Source organism: Natrix helvetica, assembly GCF_964273705.1.
Source record: "Natrix helvetica genome assembly, chromosome: 3".
Taxonomy (NCBI): Eukaryota; Metazoa; Chordata; class Lepidosauria; order Squamata; family Natricidae; genus Natrix; species Natrix helvetica.
Genome location: NC_138549.1, coordinates 114,784,366 through 114,799,086, shown reverse-complemented (window position 1 = coordinate 114,799,086; position 14,721 = coordinate 114,784,366). Strand labels below are relative to the sequence as shown.

Below are 14,721 nucleotides of genomic sequence, written 5' to 3'. Positions count from 1 at the left end.
CCAAACTGGGCTTCCTAAGTCATAATACATGTGGCTTTTATGGTATTTCTACAAATCAAAATGAATTCAGATGGTATTTAGATATAGATTAAGACAAGGAGTCTTAGATTAAAATATTCTAAAATGGTAAGGATATATGAGATTGCAGATGGAAACTTTATTTTGAATTTTGCATGAAGATATTTTTGTTTATGCACTATAGGCATTTTAGGTTTGCCCTCAACATACAAGGCAATCTCTCAATCTGAATTTGGGCTTTATTTCTTAAAATTAACAAATATTTTTACTGCATGCAGTCAGATCAAAACTGAATAATCTGTCGAAATTACCCGACTGCTGATTTTTTACCAGTTCAAATCTTAAGTACAAATTGATAACTTGAAAGAAGCCTATTGAAACTTTCTGTGCTAACAGAACATTGGTTCTTGGTTGGTGATAGTAGGATTCCAAATATCGGTTGTTGGAGAACATTGGCAGGACAGGATATACAGGTAGCTCTCAACTTACAACCATTCATTTAATGACCGTTTGAGTTTACAATGGAATTGAAAAAAGTGATCTGTTTTTCACACTTATGACCATTGCATCATCCCATGATCAAAATTCTGATGCTTGGCAAATGGTTCATATTTATGACAGTTGCAGTGTCCCAGAATCATATGAGCACCTTTTGTGATCTTCTGAAAAGCAAAATCAGTGGGGAAACCAGATTCACTTAACAACTGGGTTATTAATTTAACAAATGCAGTGATTCACTTAACACTTGGGCAAGAAAAGTCAGAAAATGGGGCAAAGCTCACTTAATATCTATCTGGCTTAGCAACAGCAATTTTTGGCTCAACCGTGGTCATAAGTTGAGAACTACTCTTATCTTCATCAACCTGCCATCAAGTATCTCAGAGGCATCTAATTCTATGAACACTATGAAAAAAAAACACTTAAGAAAACTTTTGATTTTCAGTAGTAGTATTCCCATTTTCCTCCTGCAGCACTTCCTTTTCTAAAAACCAATTTCTGTTCATAACATATTTGAATATTGCAAAACACATGTAAAGAAGCTGTGGCCATCCAGATGTCAAATATTAAAAATTACATCCTTCTGATTGCATGGATAGCAACAGCTGTAATTAGTCCAAGGGGCTGCCGTTTATCCACTTCTGTATGTGAAGATTCTACACAAGGGATTAACATTTGCAGGCAAAGATGTGGCTTATCACTTACCATTCAAAGTAAGAATGAGTTTTTCTAAAGCTACCCAAGAGCTCAACAGGTTACCAAGCATCTGGCATGTATTTTTGGTCAGTGGGACAGAGAATATTTCCAATGTAGATACGCTTCGAAAATGGCTAATTGCCTTTAGAGTAGTGAAGCCAATAGTTCGAGTTCCCCCTAAGGAAACTGTATCAGTCACACTGGAAGCCTCTGTTGGGAGAGAGGGTTCATTATCGCAATGTTCTTCTTTGTCAACATTCCTTATTTTGTGATAGAATGCCATCTCCTCCTCTTCCTTTGCAATTGTGAAGACAAAGTCATACAGGTCTTCCATCTCGGTGGTGATAGCGCTAGTTTTCTGATGGATGCTGTGCTTCTTTGTTATTACAGCTTTGCGCCTCTTCGGAGATTTTCCCAAAGCAAGGTTGCCTTGAGATGGACTTGCTGGGGAAAAGCTAACAGATGCTACTTCAGCATTAAAATCTTTTGAGCCAGCATTGTGCGGCCTATGAGTTTTGTAGGAACTGTGACCCAATTGGCAGTCGGGTGGTTCACTAAAGCTTTTGTTGCTGGTTCTGAATAGCTCTCCAGCATCTTCAAATCCCAAAGAAAATTCTTGAGGCACACTTGGCAAGATTTTCATATTCCTCAGCTCATTATCGCTAAATTGGCCAGATGATGCTGTAGGAAACAGTTGGTCTGAACCCAAAGGAGGCCTACATTCCTGATCCAGCTTTTGGCTCTGTACATTCAATTTCTCTCTACACAGTTGGCAAAATTCTGCATTCATTAATGTCCTACCAGGATTCCAAATCCCAGCACTCATTTTCAGAATGAGAGCTAGAAGTGCTGGGTCAGGATCAGGCCATGAGTACATAGATAGGTAGTTCACTGCCCCATGATGAATTAGGCGATGAAGGAATAAACTCAACTGATGTCTAGTAGACAGATTGGAGGAAAGGAGGTGACGGAAGGTCAGACTTCTAAGTGAGACAGCCAAGTTTTCAAGGACACACCGATTGTGTTCAGCCATCAGCTCTGAGATACCCTCAAGCATGTTGTAAATAGTAAGTTCAGTTATGTGCCGGGAAGTATACAGCAGGGGCAAAAAACAAGGATCACTCAAGCGTTGATGCGATGACACATCCAAGATCCCACGCAGCACATTTGAGAAGAAAGTTTCAAGGAACTTCTTCCTCCAACATTTGATATTCTGCAATCATATGGAAATAAATGCAAGCTGATGATATCTAGATATACTCTAGAAAAAGTACTTCAAACTTCTTTCAGAGATATATTTCTGGGTTCATACCTGAACAACTGATTATTTTTTAAAATTTAAAGGTTTACTTAGGATTACATAAATTGACTAAATCGGCAGTAGGCCCTGTGCTCAGGAGACCACTAATTCTGATAAGCTGGCTGGAGAGGTTGGTGAGCCCATCCTTTGAAATGTCCTTGCAGGAGAGGAGTTCCTTATTTGGAGAATTTAAAATGCTACGAAGAACCCAGAATTCCATGCTGATTTTACTGAATATTGTTTGGCTCATTTTTATTTTTTAAAATTGACTTTCACTGCTGCAGATTAAGTTCTCAAGGTGCAGCTGGCTGTAGATAATCTTGCCGATGTTGATAAATGTTATTGCGGGGGTGGGGAGGAACTGAATGATACCCGTTCAAAAAATACCCTTTTTATTTAAATTTGTTCAGGTTATTTTGCCTAGCAGTCTGTTGTAACTTTATAGAGTACACAAGAAAATTGGAATGGTTTTGGCCTGTTCGTTTTTCATAAGGCATTTGCAGTGCAGACCAACGGTCTATCAGCCAAGTCACCTGACCCATGACAGCCAATAGAGGAAAAGGAGGAGGAACTGTCAAGTTTTGGGCGGGAAAAAGTTGGTGCCTTTTGTGAGGGAGTTGGCTGAGTCTTGGATGAGGATTAGGCAAGATTGAAATTTATCGTTATAATATTTGTATTCTCTTCCTTCCTGTTTGCTTATTTATATACATATACACATACAAGTAGTCCTCGACTTACAACAGTTCCTTTAGTGACCGTTCAAAGTTACCGAAAAAAATGGACTTCTGACCATTTTTCAGACTTACGACGGGGGCAGCATTCCCCATTGTCATGTGATTTACATTCGGATGCTTGGCCACTGGTTCATATTTATGACGGTTGCAGTATCCCGAGGTCCTATGATCTCCTTTTGGGACCTCCTGACAAGCAAAAGTCAACGGGGAAGCCAGATTCACTTAACAATTGTGTTTTACTAATTTAACAACGGCAGTGATTCACTTAACAAATGTGGCAAGAAAAGTCGTAAAATGGGGCACAGTTCACTTAACAATTTTCTCACTTAGCAACATAAATCTTGGGCTTAATTGTGGCCGTACGTTGAGGACTACCTGTATAACTCCTGGTAGTGAACATGCCTACTACTCCTGCCTATTTTCTCAACAACAACTGTGAGGTGGGTTGGGCCGAGAGACAGTGACTGGCCCAGAATCACCAGTTGGCTTTCATGCCTGAAGCAGGCCTACAACATATGGTCTCCTGGGTTTTAGGCACCTGAACCCCTACAACAAACTGGCTCTCATAAAATTGAATTTTGTTTAAATCCTGGAACTGATCAATTGCCTTCTATCGCCCACCTCAGCTTAGCTGAGTAATAGTTTTTGTTGGCTTTCCCCTTCAGTATTTAGCCAGACCCAGGATGAGCCCTGCATTTGCCTTACAACCGTCTCCTGGTTCCCTAGAGAGTTGGCCTGGAAGAAAGAAATGGTTTTATAGAAAAGAGGCGGCGGCGGCAGCAAAGGGACCTACTTTTTCACTTGCTGCTCGCCCATAGGCATGGGATACCTCAGAACTGAAGAACCTCAGAGAAGGGACTGGTTTGATCCCAGAAGTACCTTTTCCCCTTATTACATACAGCTAACTTTAATGTTTGAGCCATATAGTTAGGTGGGCTCTGCCCTGTTGGGTTGTGATTTTTGCCTTGGGAGTTGTTAAATAGTAGTGATTGTTTTTAATCTTTGCGCACCATTCTGAATCACCCTTAGGAGGTGGACAGTCTTATATATTGTATAAATCACGAGTGTCAAACTCGCGATGTCACGTTTTGTAATGTTTTTCCCATTTGCGGAGCTGAGGTGGGCGTTGCCTATGTGTGACGAATCCGGCCGGCGGGCCACCAGTTTGACAACCCTGGTATAAATGAATGAATGAATAAAGTAGATGTCGTATCATCATCCCTGGAGAACAAGTAGATGGGGGCCCTATAGCATGGCTGTCAAACTTGTGGCGCCATGTTGCTGTCACATGACATTTCATGAGTTTTCCCATGATGCATCTGGCCCGCGGGCCGCTAGTTTGACATCCTGCCTTATAGATGATATGTATATAGGTATGAATAAATAAACAGAGTAGATATGATGTTATCACCCCTGGAAAACAATAACCAACTGAAGGAAACCCTGTGGAATGTTGGGGCCAGAGCAGTTAACTGGAAAAACAGACCCTATGTGAAAAGGCTAGGTGGAAGGAAGCTTCAAAGTCATCTTTAGACAGATGCAGAATTGGGAAGGCATCTATCATATTTGGGAATGTGGCTCAGAGAGTCTACCAGGATGTGTAAGAAAAAGGTTGTCAAATCCAAATGGGAATAGGATTTAAAAAGATGGTAGGAAAACCCATTCTCAAAGATAGTATATACTCTTAGCTTAGAATTTAGTTCAGACATATTGATTTGGCTGATTCCTTTTCTGCCCCTAACTAGCAAATTTCAGATCCAAAAAGATTTTATTTGTCACCGACATAATTGATTCCTTGCTGCAATTATGGTGATTATTTTAGGACAAGGTCTTGGGTTTTTTTTACTATTTTTTCTTAGCTCCTGACTTTCAAAGATCAGCTGCATTCCACTGCAGAGTTTGTATCTTTGAGGAAGAAACTTGATTAATTTATATGCTGCTATCTGAGGTTTGGGGAGTGAATCTAAGGCTCTGGATGATAGCAGTATATACAGTATATTGTTAGAGAATTTAAACCATTAGGTTAACTCTAAATAAAAAAGCTGTCCATGACAGTTATGGGGAGCCTTGAAACCTAAAGGTCAATAGTAAAAATGTTACTTCTGAAGATAGCCTGATTTCACCATAGAAACCTTGATGCAGTTAATTTGCATATTCTTTAGCATGAGAGTTTTGGTAACTTGTCCTTCACTCAGCCTGTTTGCTGGTTAGGCACCACATTTGATTGAACGTTCATTGTTTTGCAACTGCAAAACAAAATACTCCTTTTTCTGCTATTTTCTGGTTAGTGGGACAGCCATTGGACAATAAACAAATATTTGGAAATTACTATTTCTGTGACAATAAACAGAAGAGGAAGTTAAAGCATAGCAAATATCTGAAAAACACAGAAGGACTGAAGTTCAAAATTTAACAAAAGCAGCTATGGAAGATCCCTGTTCAAGAGATTCTATGAAGTTAACCAGGAAGGTAAGAGCATAATCCCATTTGCTATATCAATTTTACAGTTTATATCTTTAACCCACCTCTAATCTAGAAGGTCTTGTTTTCATGATGTCAAACCATAGCTTGCACCATATTGGTTCAGTTGAGAGTCCTACAGAAATATAAAGCATGTTTAAAGTAACTATTAAGTTAATAACTGTCATTAGTTTTACAAAAACAATTGTGCAGCTATTGATACTGTTTTGAAACAAAGATTGCATGCGCGCGCACATGCACACACATCTGGGAATAAATCCCATTGATCTCAAAAGGTTTTACTTAGCAGACCACACATGCATAAAATTGTAAGGTAACATTTAAGTATGCACGCGCGCGCACACACACAAATATCTTTTAAAAATCCATACATGTTAAAAGCATCTGTCTCAAAGCAGGAAGTCACAAAAATGTGTTAAAATATTGCTTCAACACTTAAGATGTAAATTTGCATATATTGCTTATTTTATTATATTGCTTAATATTTAATATTGTAGTATCATATGCTTCTCTAACTGGCTGCCATTCAGATATGTTGAACTCCTATTTTTATTATCCCACAGAAAAGAGTTAAGAAAAGGATAGGCAAACTGATGCCTTTCATATGTTTTAGCTTAATAACTCACTTAAAGCAGCACTAGCCTAGAAATCATGAAGCTGAGAGTTCAAGCCCTGCTTTAGGCACAAAGTTGGCAGGCTTTCCCTCAGCCCTAGGAAGAAAGCAACGCCAAACAATTTCTGATAATCTTGTCATGAAAACTGCATGATCTTGTCCATGCAATTGCAGAAGTCAATAATATGCTGAAGGCATACACACACTGTCTAGCCAGAGGTATTTAGAACTGAGTTTTGAAATATATACACATTCCAGATTCCTTATCCCCATAGAAAAACCTAATATCCTATGCAATGATTGGTGAAAGCAAGCTAGAACAGTTCCCAGCAATCATATCTAAATAGTAATAAAATATACAGTATTTGTAACATATGAAATGAGCTCAGAGTAAACAGGATAAATATAAGACTAATGACTAGCCAATGAAGGCCTTGCAGCCAAATATTTGAATATGGTTCTGATTATAGGAAAGCAACTGTTCATTATACCATTCTGATTCTTAAAGTATTGTTTGTGCTCAAAAGATTCTGATGAAGTGATTTTGGACATACTGTAACTTTTACAAAAAGTGAGCATCTCACCCTGATCTAGTTGGCATCTGGCTGATATACATTTCCATCTTATTAAGAACCAGAAACATATTTATCCAACTTTGGATATGTTGGGGAAATGGAGAAATAATAAGTACAAATGTCTGCTAATCAATAAAATAGTTCTGCCATGTATGAAAGTGGAAACCATATTTCCCAGGATGAACACTTATTAGTTACCATTTGGCTTTCCTTGTTATCTTCCTCCCCATATGAAATCATTGTAACTGACCTTTTTTCACAGCAGTCTCTTCAATTCTTTCCAGATAATATATGTTCAGCAGAGGCAAGATACCCTGGAGTATAGGACCTGGAAGTTCTTTGGTAGGGAGATACCAATATAAAAATGTATTTTAGTGACAAAGTGGTTTAAATGACTTGGTACAAGCATATTTATATAATGCTTATAACCCAGGACTGAAACTCCAGAAAACAGGTACTCTGCTCCTACTCCAGTTCACACACACACTATAGGCAACCACCAAACCATTCATTTTAGAAAATTTCAGGACCTTTTCTTCTACCACGTGAATGTAAATCTTAGAATATAACTATTATACTAATAAATTATAATTTTATCTTTACTTTCATTATTCTGTAATTACTCTGTATCATTTATACATCAGCATATTTCTTTTAAATAAGCCTCTAATTGTTTCCATTCCTTCTTATATTGTTTTTAACAAGGAAAAGGATTTAAGGAAAAGATCTGTCCAATGCATTTTGTCTCATGATGCTAGGAGCTCGGAATCTTAAAATATTTCACAATACTATAACTCCTGTCTAAATATGGCTTTAGATTTCCAGTCTAACCAAATTCTACCTAATTCAATGGGTATGGATTTCCATTGTCCATACTGGACAATGTCCCAGTAACGACAACTGACATTTATATTGTCACCGTATGCCTGCTAATTTACTCTGGAATCGTTCTCCATCTTATCCAGCAGGATTTATTCCTTTATAGGCACTATATTTGAAGGATTGCAGATTTACAAAAATCTCTAAAGCATGAATTTCTACAGGATTTTCCTGCCTGATTGTGGTTGGAGTATCTCTGTCCGTTGCCTATTATTGTGCGTGCTGAAGAAACTTTAAGGGCATCTCAAAGCATCTCAACCGATCTCCTTCAACAGGGCAAGAGATTCTCCATTTCATAGCAGAGATCTGTTTGGCTGTGGGTCACAACGAGGAGAGCAATACGGCTGAGTCCCTCCTCCATCTTACCCCAAACTTCTTTTTCAACTCGTCCCATGATGGAGCTGACTACCGCCCCACTTAGCTCAAACAGGCGGAGGGGATTCTCCCTGCCGACTTCTTCCCCAGGTTTGATCTCCATATTCTTCGGGCGGCGGGTCTACTCTGTGTTTAAAAAACAAACACAGAAACCACACACCGTCGGAATGACGCCATCTTGGGAGGTCACTCATTGTTAGGCGGACGTGTGATGCTGCCATGCTAACTAGGTCGAGCGCCCCCCAGTGCCATGTGGTGGAACTCCTGACATGGCTCGCCCGCTGCGACGGGAACGCGATGGTTGGGTGAAAACAGGAGCCATCTTAAGAAGGTCGGCGGGCACGAGAAACCTCCCATCGGAAGGCGGCTGGGGATGGGCGGGATTTCCGCTGACATGCGGATGACCCTCGGGCGTCCTTCTGCTGTAGCTAAACCGGGGTTGAGGAAGACTTGCTGAAATGGGTAGGGAGGACGAAAAGGCCATTGAGGGCCGCCGCGACGACCCAGAGGTGAGCCGCGCTGCAGTGAGACAAGGGGGTTATTCTCACATATTAAAATTTCCTGTTCTTCGCTGCCCAGCCCCGCATTTTTTTCTCCATTTTTGGGCCTGCTGGTTTCCTTGATCTGGGTTTTTCATTTTCTCATAAGGCCATTCGGTAGCTAACATTAGAGCCGTGTATCCATTTGCCCGTGGCGAGTTAACACAGCGGACCTTCGTTTAGATGTGTATGAAGGCACTTGTACTATCTATAATATAGCCCGAGTGCCAGACCCGCGGGAAAATAATAATCACTGACCAATTTATATCCTCTCTAACATCCTTTGAGTGAATTTCGAAAAACTGACCGTGGTTAGCGACGTAAATTTTTCATTGCTGCAAATTTCGGCATCTGGTTGGTTGCCTTGCAGATCTGGAAGACTACAACTCCCATCACAATGCTTGTGTTGGTTGAAAAATAATCCCTAGTTATATATGGTGGGCTGCGCTTCCTTATTCTTTTTAAGGTGTAAAATATTGGCCATTATATAAATACTTTAAATAATACGTCTGTGCATATCGCTTGAATGTCTCTGGGGCTTCTGTTTTTGATTATAATATCCCCTTCTGTTCTTTGTTAGTCATGAATTAAGCTTTTATCAGTTTTGTAAGTTCATTGTCTATTTTTCTTACCTAGCTTATAAAAATATAAGTTAAAAAAACCTCATTGCATATGATACTCTTTTATGATCATCCTTCTTTTTGCAAAGAGTTCTAATGCTATTAATATTTATTTATGGTGGGCTGAAAGGTACTCTTCCATAGCTAGTACAGTAATCTTACTATTTCAGTCTAGACTAATTTTTTTAAAAAAATATTGCTTTAAATATAATTCCATGTGGATTTTTCAGTCCTAGGAACTGGCAGAAAGGATTATAAAACATTGGAAGGAAAATTCCACAACTCTTTTTTTTAGCAGTGAATTGTTGATATCTGTTTTTGTCACTGTTTATTTTTGATAAGTCTTTTCATCAATGCAGAAAATTTTTGGAGTTCTATTTGTAACATAATTTCTAGGTCTTCTCTCCCTTTTTCTTTTTTAAATTATTTTTGTGTTTTTCCTTGTCTTTTATGCTATATACATTTCTGTGCTTATTAGTGTAAAAAATTAAATAATAAACGTTGAAAGAATGCCATATGAAAGGGTCTACATTAAAAAAAAGTAAGTACAGGTAATCCTCAACTTATGACCACAAGTGACCCAAAAATGTAGGTTGTTAAGCAAGACAGTTAAGTGAGTTTTACCCCATTTTATGACCTTCCATGCTACAGTTGTTGTGAATAACTGCAGTTAAGTTAGTAACATGACTAAATGAATTTGGCTTCTCCCATTGAATTTGGTTGTCAGAAGGTTGCAAAAGGTGATCATAGGTCCTGGAACACTGAAACCATCATAAATAAATTAAATTTTGAACATGACCATAGGGATGCTGCAATGGTTGTTAAGTGTGAAAAATGGTTGTAAGTCACTTTTTTCAATGCTGTTGTCTTTAAACAATCACTAAATAAATGGCTGTAAGTCAAGCATTACCTGTAATTGAAATTGCTCTTTGATTTTTTATAATTCAATTACTTCATATTATGTAGATATACATTAATGAATCTATTACAATTCTTTTTTACCTGTACAGGAGGAAGAGGAGGAGGAGGAACTTGTGGTATGTAACTTTATGGATAATTGAGCAGGAGAAGTAATTCATAACATTTCAATCAACAATATTTTTTAGAAGAATCTTGCTACTTATAGTATTTTGTCTGGATGAAAATTTAAGAAATGGTAGAAATATACCTAATGGTGAGAAGGATTATTTGGGTTCACAAGTAGATTAAATGTCAATAAATCAATTAGTTTTCTTAATCACAAGTGCCTAATAATTAGTGAAAGAAACAAACTGTTTCTATCTGATGTACTTATTTGCTCAATTGGATATGTTCTTTTTACTATAAAATCAATAATTCAGGAACAAAAAGATTATATGATAGAAATTAGGCAGATCAGTTCTGATAAATCCCATGTCTATTTAGTGTTTATGTAGTGAATGTCTTAGTATTCCATCTTTGTAGCTGGTTTTTGTTTAATAAAATATTCTGAACTATTGTATTTAGAACATCCCAACCTTGTTTTAATATGTGATTTCGTCTGAATGTTAGGATTCCTATAGCAAAGATGGACAAACTTAATATGGACTTTGCTTCCAAGGCTTAAAACTTCCTGGCTCAGTGAAACTGCTCTTCTTCCGTTTGAGAGGTAGCAGAACACCCACCAATACATATTTTGTTGTTTGTTTGTTTATTAGATTTATATGCTGCCTTTCTCCCAAAGGACTCAGGGCGGCATACAACAACAACAACAAAAGCACATATTAAAAAAGTTAAAAAGGAAATTAAATAAGGTATCCAAAAACAAGCTCAATTAATATTAACAATAAAATTGTAAAAATTAGATTAAAATTAACAATTAAATTAATCATTTATTTTATTCTGTTCAGGCCAGGCTGGCTTGCTGGAAAAGCCAACTTTTTAGGGCGCGTTCGAAGGACCGGAGGTCTGGGATTATGCGAAGCTCCGGGGGCAGGTCATTCCAGAGGGAAGGTGCTCCCACAGAGAAGGCTCTCCCCCTGGAGGTCGCTAGCCGAAACTGTCTGGCCGACGGCACCCTAAGGAGGCCAACTCTGTGGGATCGCACTGGACGGTGGGAAGCTACTGGTGGCAGTAGGTGGTCTCGCAGGTACCTTGGGCCTAAGCCATGGAGCGCTTTAAAGGTCATAATTAGTACCTTGAATTGCACCCGGAAAACAACCGGCAACCAGTGAAGGCCGCCTAAAAGGGGTGTAACATGGGAGCACCTAGGTACCCCCATGATAACCTGCGCGGCCGCATTCTGGACCAGCTGAAGCCTCTGGATGCTCTTCAAGGGCAGCCTCATTTAGAGAGCGTTGCAGTAGTCCAGGCGAGAAAGGACAAGGGCATGAGTGACTGTGCACAGAGCATCCCGATCCAGGAAGGGGTGCAACTGATGTACCAGGCGAACCTGGTAAAAGGCCCCCCTGGTCACGGCTGTCAGGTGTTCTTCTAAACTAAGCCGCGTATCCATGAGGACTTCCAGATTGCGGGCCCTCTCTGAGGGGGCTAAAATTTCTCCCCCTATCATCAAAGATGGAACAAGATGCACAAATCGGGATGACGGAAACCACAGCCACTCAGTCTTGGAGGGATTGAGCTTGAGCCTGTTCCTCCCCATCCAGATCCGCACAGCCTCCAGGCATCGAGACATCACGTCGAGGGCATCGTTTGGGTGGTTTGGGGTAGAGATGAAAAGTTGGGTATCATCAGCATATTGATGATACCGTACCCCAAAACTACGGATGATCTCGCCCAGCGGTTTCATATATATGTTGAATAGGAGGGATGAGAGAACCAACCCCTAGGGCATCCCACAAGTGACATTCCTTGGGGTCGATCCCTGTCCTCCAGTCAACATGAACTGCGACCGATCCAACAGGTAGGAGGAGAACCACCGTAAAACGGTGCCCCCCCCTCCCAACCCCCTGAGTCGTCACAGTAGGATACCATGGTCGATGGTATCGAAAGCAGAAGAGAAGTCTAATAAGACCAGGACAGAGGAGCAGCCCCTGTCCCGGGCCTGCCAGAGATCATCAACCAACGCGACCAATGCCGTCTCTGTGCTGTACCCGGGTCTGAAACCCGACTGAAACAGATCCAGATAGGCAGCTTCATCCAGGTACTGAGGAAGCTGATGTGCTACCACACTTTCGATAACCTTCGCTACAAAGCGAAGGTTGGAGACCAGACGATAGTTGGCTAAAGAAGCTGGGTCCAGGGAAAGCTTCTTAAGGAGGGGCCTCACCACCGCCTCCTTCAAGGCGGTGGGAAAGAACCCCTCTCTCAATGAAGCGTTGGTAATCGCCTGGAGCCAGCCTCATGTCACCTCCTGGGAAGCCGAAACTAACCAAGAGGGACAGTGATGGCAGTGGTGAGGCCAGCGGCGGCAGCGGTGGCTGCTTCAACAACTCCAACAGCTCCATCCACGCCAGCTGCACTCATATCCGTCACCAGGGCTGCACTCTGTTGACCCAGTCCATAGTGTCACAAGAGGAGGGGCCAAATGGCCAAATGACACAGTACGGTGGCCCAGGGAACAGCGGTGATAATGGAGGGGGCCACGACGAAGGACCCCTCCCCCCCACTCCAACCGTGCCCAAGCCAAGTACCGAAGCCATCTTCCGCTAGCATCAATATCCATGACAGCTCCCTCAGCCACTCTCCGCTGATCCAGTCTATCACGTCCATAAGCAAGGGGGAGGGGGAGAGCAATCGGGATAATACCACGGTGTGGGGAGCGGCAGCTGCAGAGACCCCAGGCCGGGCGTGCCGACAACAGCTGCAGAGACCCCAGGCTGGGCATCCCGCTATCGCTGCCGCTGACCACACCCATGCCGGCAGCCGCCGACGCTCTCCATTCTCCTTTCACCGCCAACCGCCCCGTTTCACTCACGACGTTCCAGCTACAAGGCAGGAAATCGCAGCTCAAGGGTATCCCTGAGGTCCCGGAAGTCCTCATAGCTGGACCTGGAACCGATGATGGGATAGGGTACCCCCTGCAAGCCCTGAGAGGGACAATCATCACCCCGAAGCTCTCCTCAAATGCGACAGGACACCATCTTGGGTATGCGCTTGGCGAAGGTCCCTAGAAAATGCAGATAGTCCTCACTTACTGACAGTAGTTGGGACCAGCAACTTAATCCTTATTACTGATATCATTTGCCTTTGTTCTGGTTTGTAATTGAAGAGTAGTGTCCTTATTTACTCTGCAGGAAAGCCATATCAACAATGCCATTAGCAGGATATCCACCTGTCATAACATAGCTGTAACTAGCAATATTTTTGACAGATGGCCAGATTTGTAGGTTTAGCAATTTGTCAGAATTCATTTTATTTATCTATTTTTCAGCCTGTCAGGGTTAGAACAGGTGGCTGTGATAACATATCCTTCTGTGGTACATAGAACAGAAGTTCACTAAATCTGTGGTCAAAAGCAGACCAAACAGAGCTGTCAGATGCAGTAGGGAGACTATGTCATGAAACTGGACTGCTCTGTTCTGCTTTACCATTGAGCCTCCACCACAGCTGCTGATTTCTCTCTATAAACAAGTGGGACATCTCAGAGACCAACAAATATATGAGAAGACCTTGTTTCAAAAGAGCCACACTCTTTATTTTGTCATGTTTGGGGGAATTATACCTTAAAAAAAAATCAAAATGCTCTGAATTTTACAGTCTATGAGAAAGAGTAAGTTTGACACTCTCATTTGATAGTGTCTTTAGTAGAGCATTAATTACGTATATGATGCTTTTTCTTCCAGGATCCTTTAACAATTGTCAGGGAAGAGTGTACAAAAATAGAAGAATGTGCAAAAGCTCTGGAACGTTTAGAGCAGTGTAATTCTCGAGTATCGTCCAGATCTCACACACTGGAAGAGTGTACAGAGGAGCTCTTTGATTTCCTGGAAGCGAGAGACCATTGTGTAAGTTTATTTTAGCATGACTTTTATGCAAGGTTGTATAAAATAATGAGTATGTGAATCAAATGAAGTTATAATTCTCAAACTTTGTTGCCCCTTACGGTTTAGAAAAGTTATGGATCAGCTGTTTGTAAATAAAGTAAATTTCTGTAAGTAAACTGTAAGAATATGTTGTGTAAGAAGTAGAACAATATTTTTTTGCTTAAATTCTTGTTTTAATTTATTAATTTCTTGGTTTACAGGTGGCTCACAAACTCTTCTCCAAACTGAAATAAATGTTTATTCAATCATGTCAACTTCTTCAAATCCGATGAAAACTTCACAGACGTGATCTGCTTCTGTGACAGATTGATCCTTTTTGTTGTTGCTACTGCATCACATTCTGTATTCTGTGGACAGTTTGCAGTATTAACAGTTTCTGTACATTTCCACATTAAACATTTACTGTAAAAAATAAAACAATTGTGATAA

The 14,721-nt window shown here is 40.6% G+C and overlaps 2 protein-coding genes across 4 annotated transcripts in view; one reads left to right on the top strand and one right to left on the bottom strand.

Annotated features, from left to right (window-relative positions):
* The window catches only part of LRRC41 (leucine rich repeat containing 41), a 19,090-nt gene extending 9,766 nt beyond the window's left edge, over nucleotides 1-9,324 (bottom strand). Inside the window, exons 1-4 of one of the 3 annotated variants that reach the window (XM_081946325.1) lie at nucleotides 9,016-9,324; nucleotides 7,166-7,252; nucleotides 5,772-5,842; nucleotides 1,222-2,425 (exon numbers count right to left, since the gene is read on the bottom strand). In XM_081946325.1, coding sequence (XP_081802451.1) covers nucleotides 1,222-2,425; nucleotides 5,772-5,798 — 1,231 coding nt within the window. In that variant the 5' untranslated portion in view covers nucleotides 5,799-5,842; nucleotides 7,166-7,252; nucleotides 9,016-9,324. Of the gene's footprint in view, nucleotides 1-1,221; nucleotides 2,426-5,771; nucleotides 5,843-7,165; nucleotides 7,253-8,160; nucleotides 8,531-9,015 lie in introns of those variants that run through there. The other 2 variants (XM_081946324.1, XM_081946323.1) reach the window with 2 other exon arrangements.
* Nucleotides 8,527-14,721, top strand: UQCRH (ubiquinol-cytochrome c reductase hinge protein). The gene is made up of 4 exons (XM_081946332.1): nucleotides 8,527-8,678; nucleotides 10,339-10,365; nucleotides 14,092-14,253; nucleotides 14,493-14,721. Exons 1-4 carry the CDS (start codon nucleotides 8,628-8,630, stop codon nucleotides 14,523-14,525), a joined length of 273 nt encoding a protein of 90 aa, XP_081802458.1. The 5' UTR covers nucleotides 8,527-8,627; the 3' UTR covers nucleotides 14,526-14,721.

Excerpts from the sequence above, each read along its gene's own strand:
- UQCRH (XM_081946332.1), top strand. The coding sequence starts at position 8,628 with ATGGGTAGGGAGGACGAAAAGGCCATTGAGGGCCGCCGCGACGACCCA. Across the intron at positions 10,366-14,091 it reads AGGAGGAGGAGGAACTTGTG|GATCCTTTAACAATTGTCAG; the intron begins GTATGTAACTTT and ends TTTTTCTTCCAG. Across the intron at positions 14,254-14,492 it reads TGGAAGCGAGAGACCATTGT|GTGGCTCACAAACTCTTCTC; the intron begins GTAAGTTTATTT and ends CTTGGTTTACAG.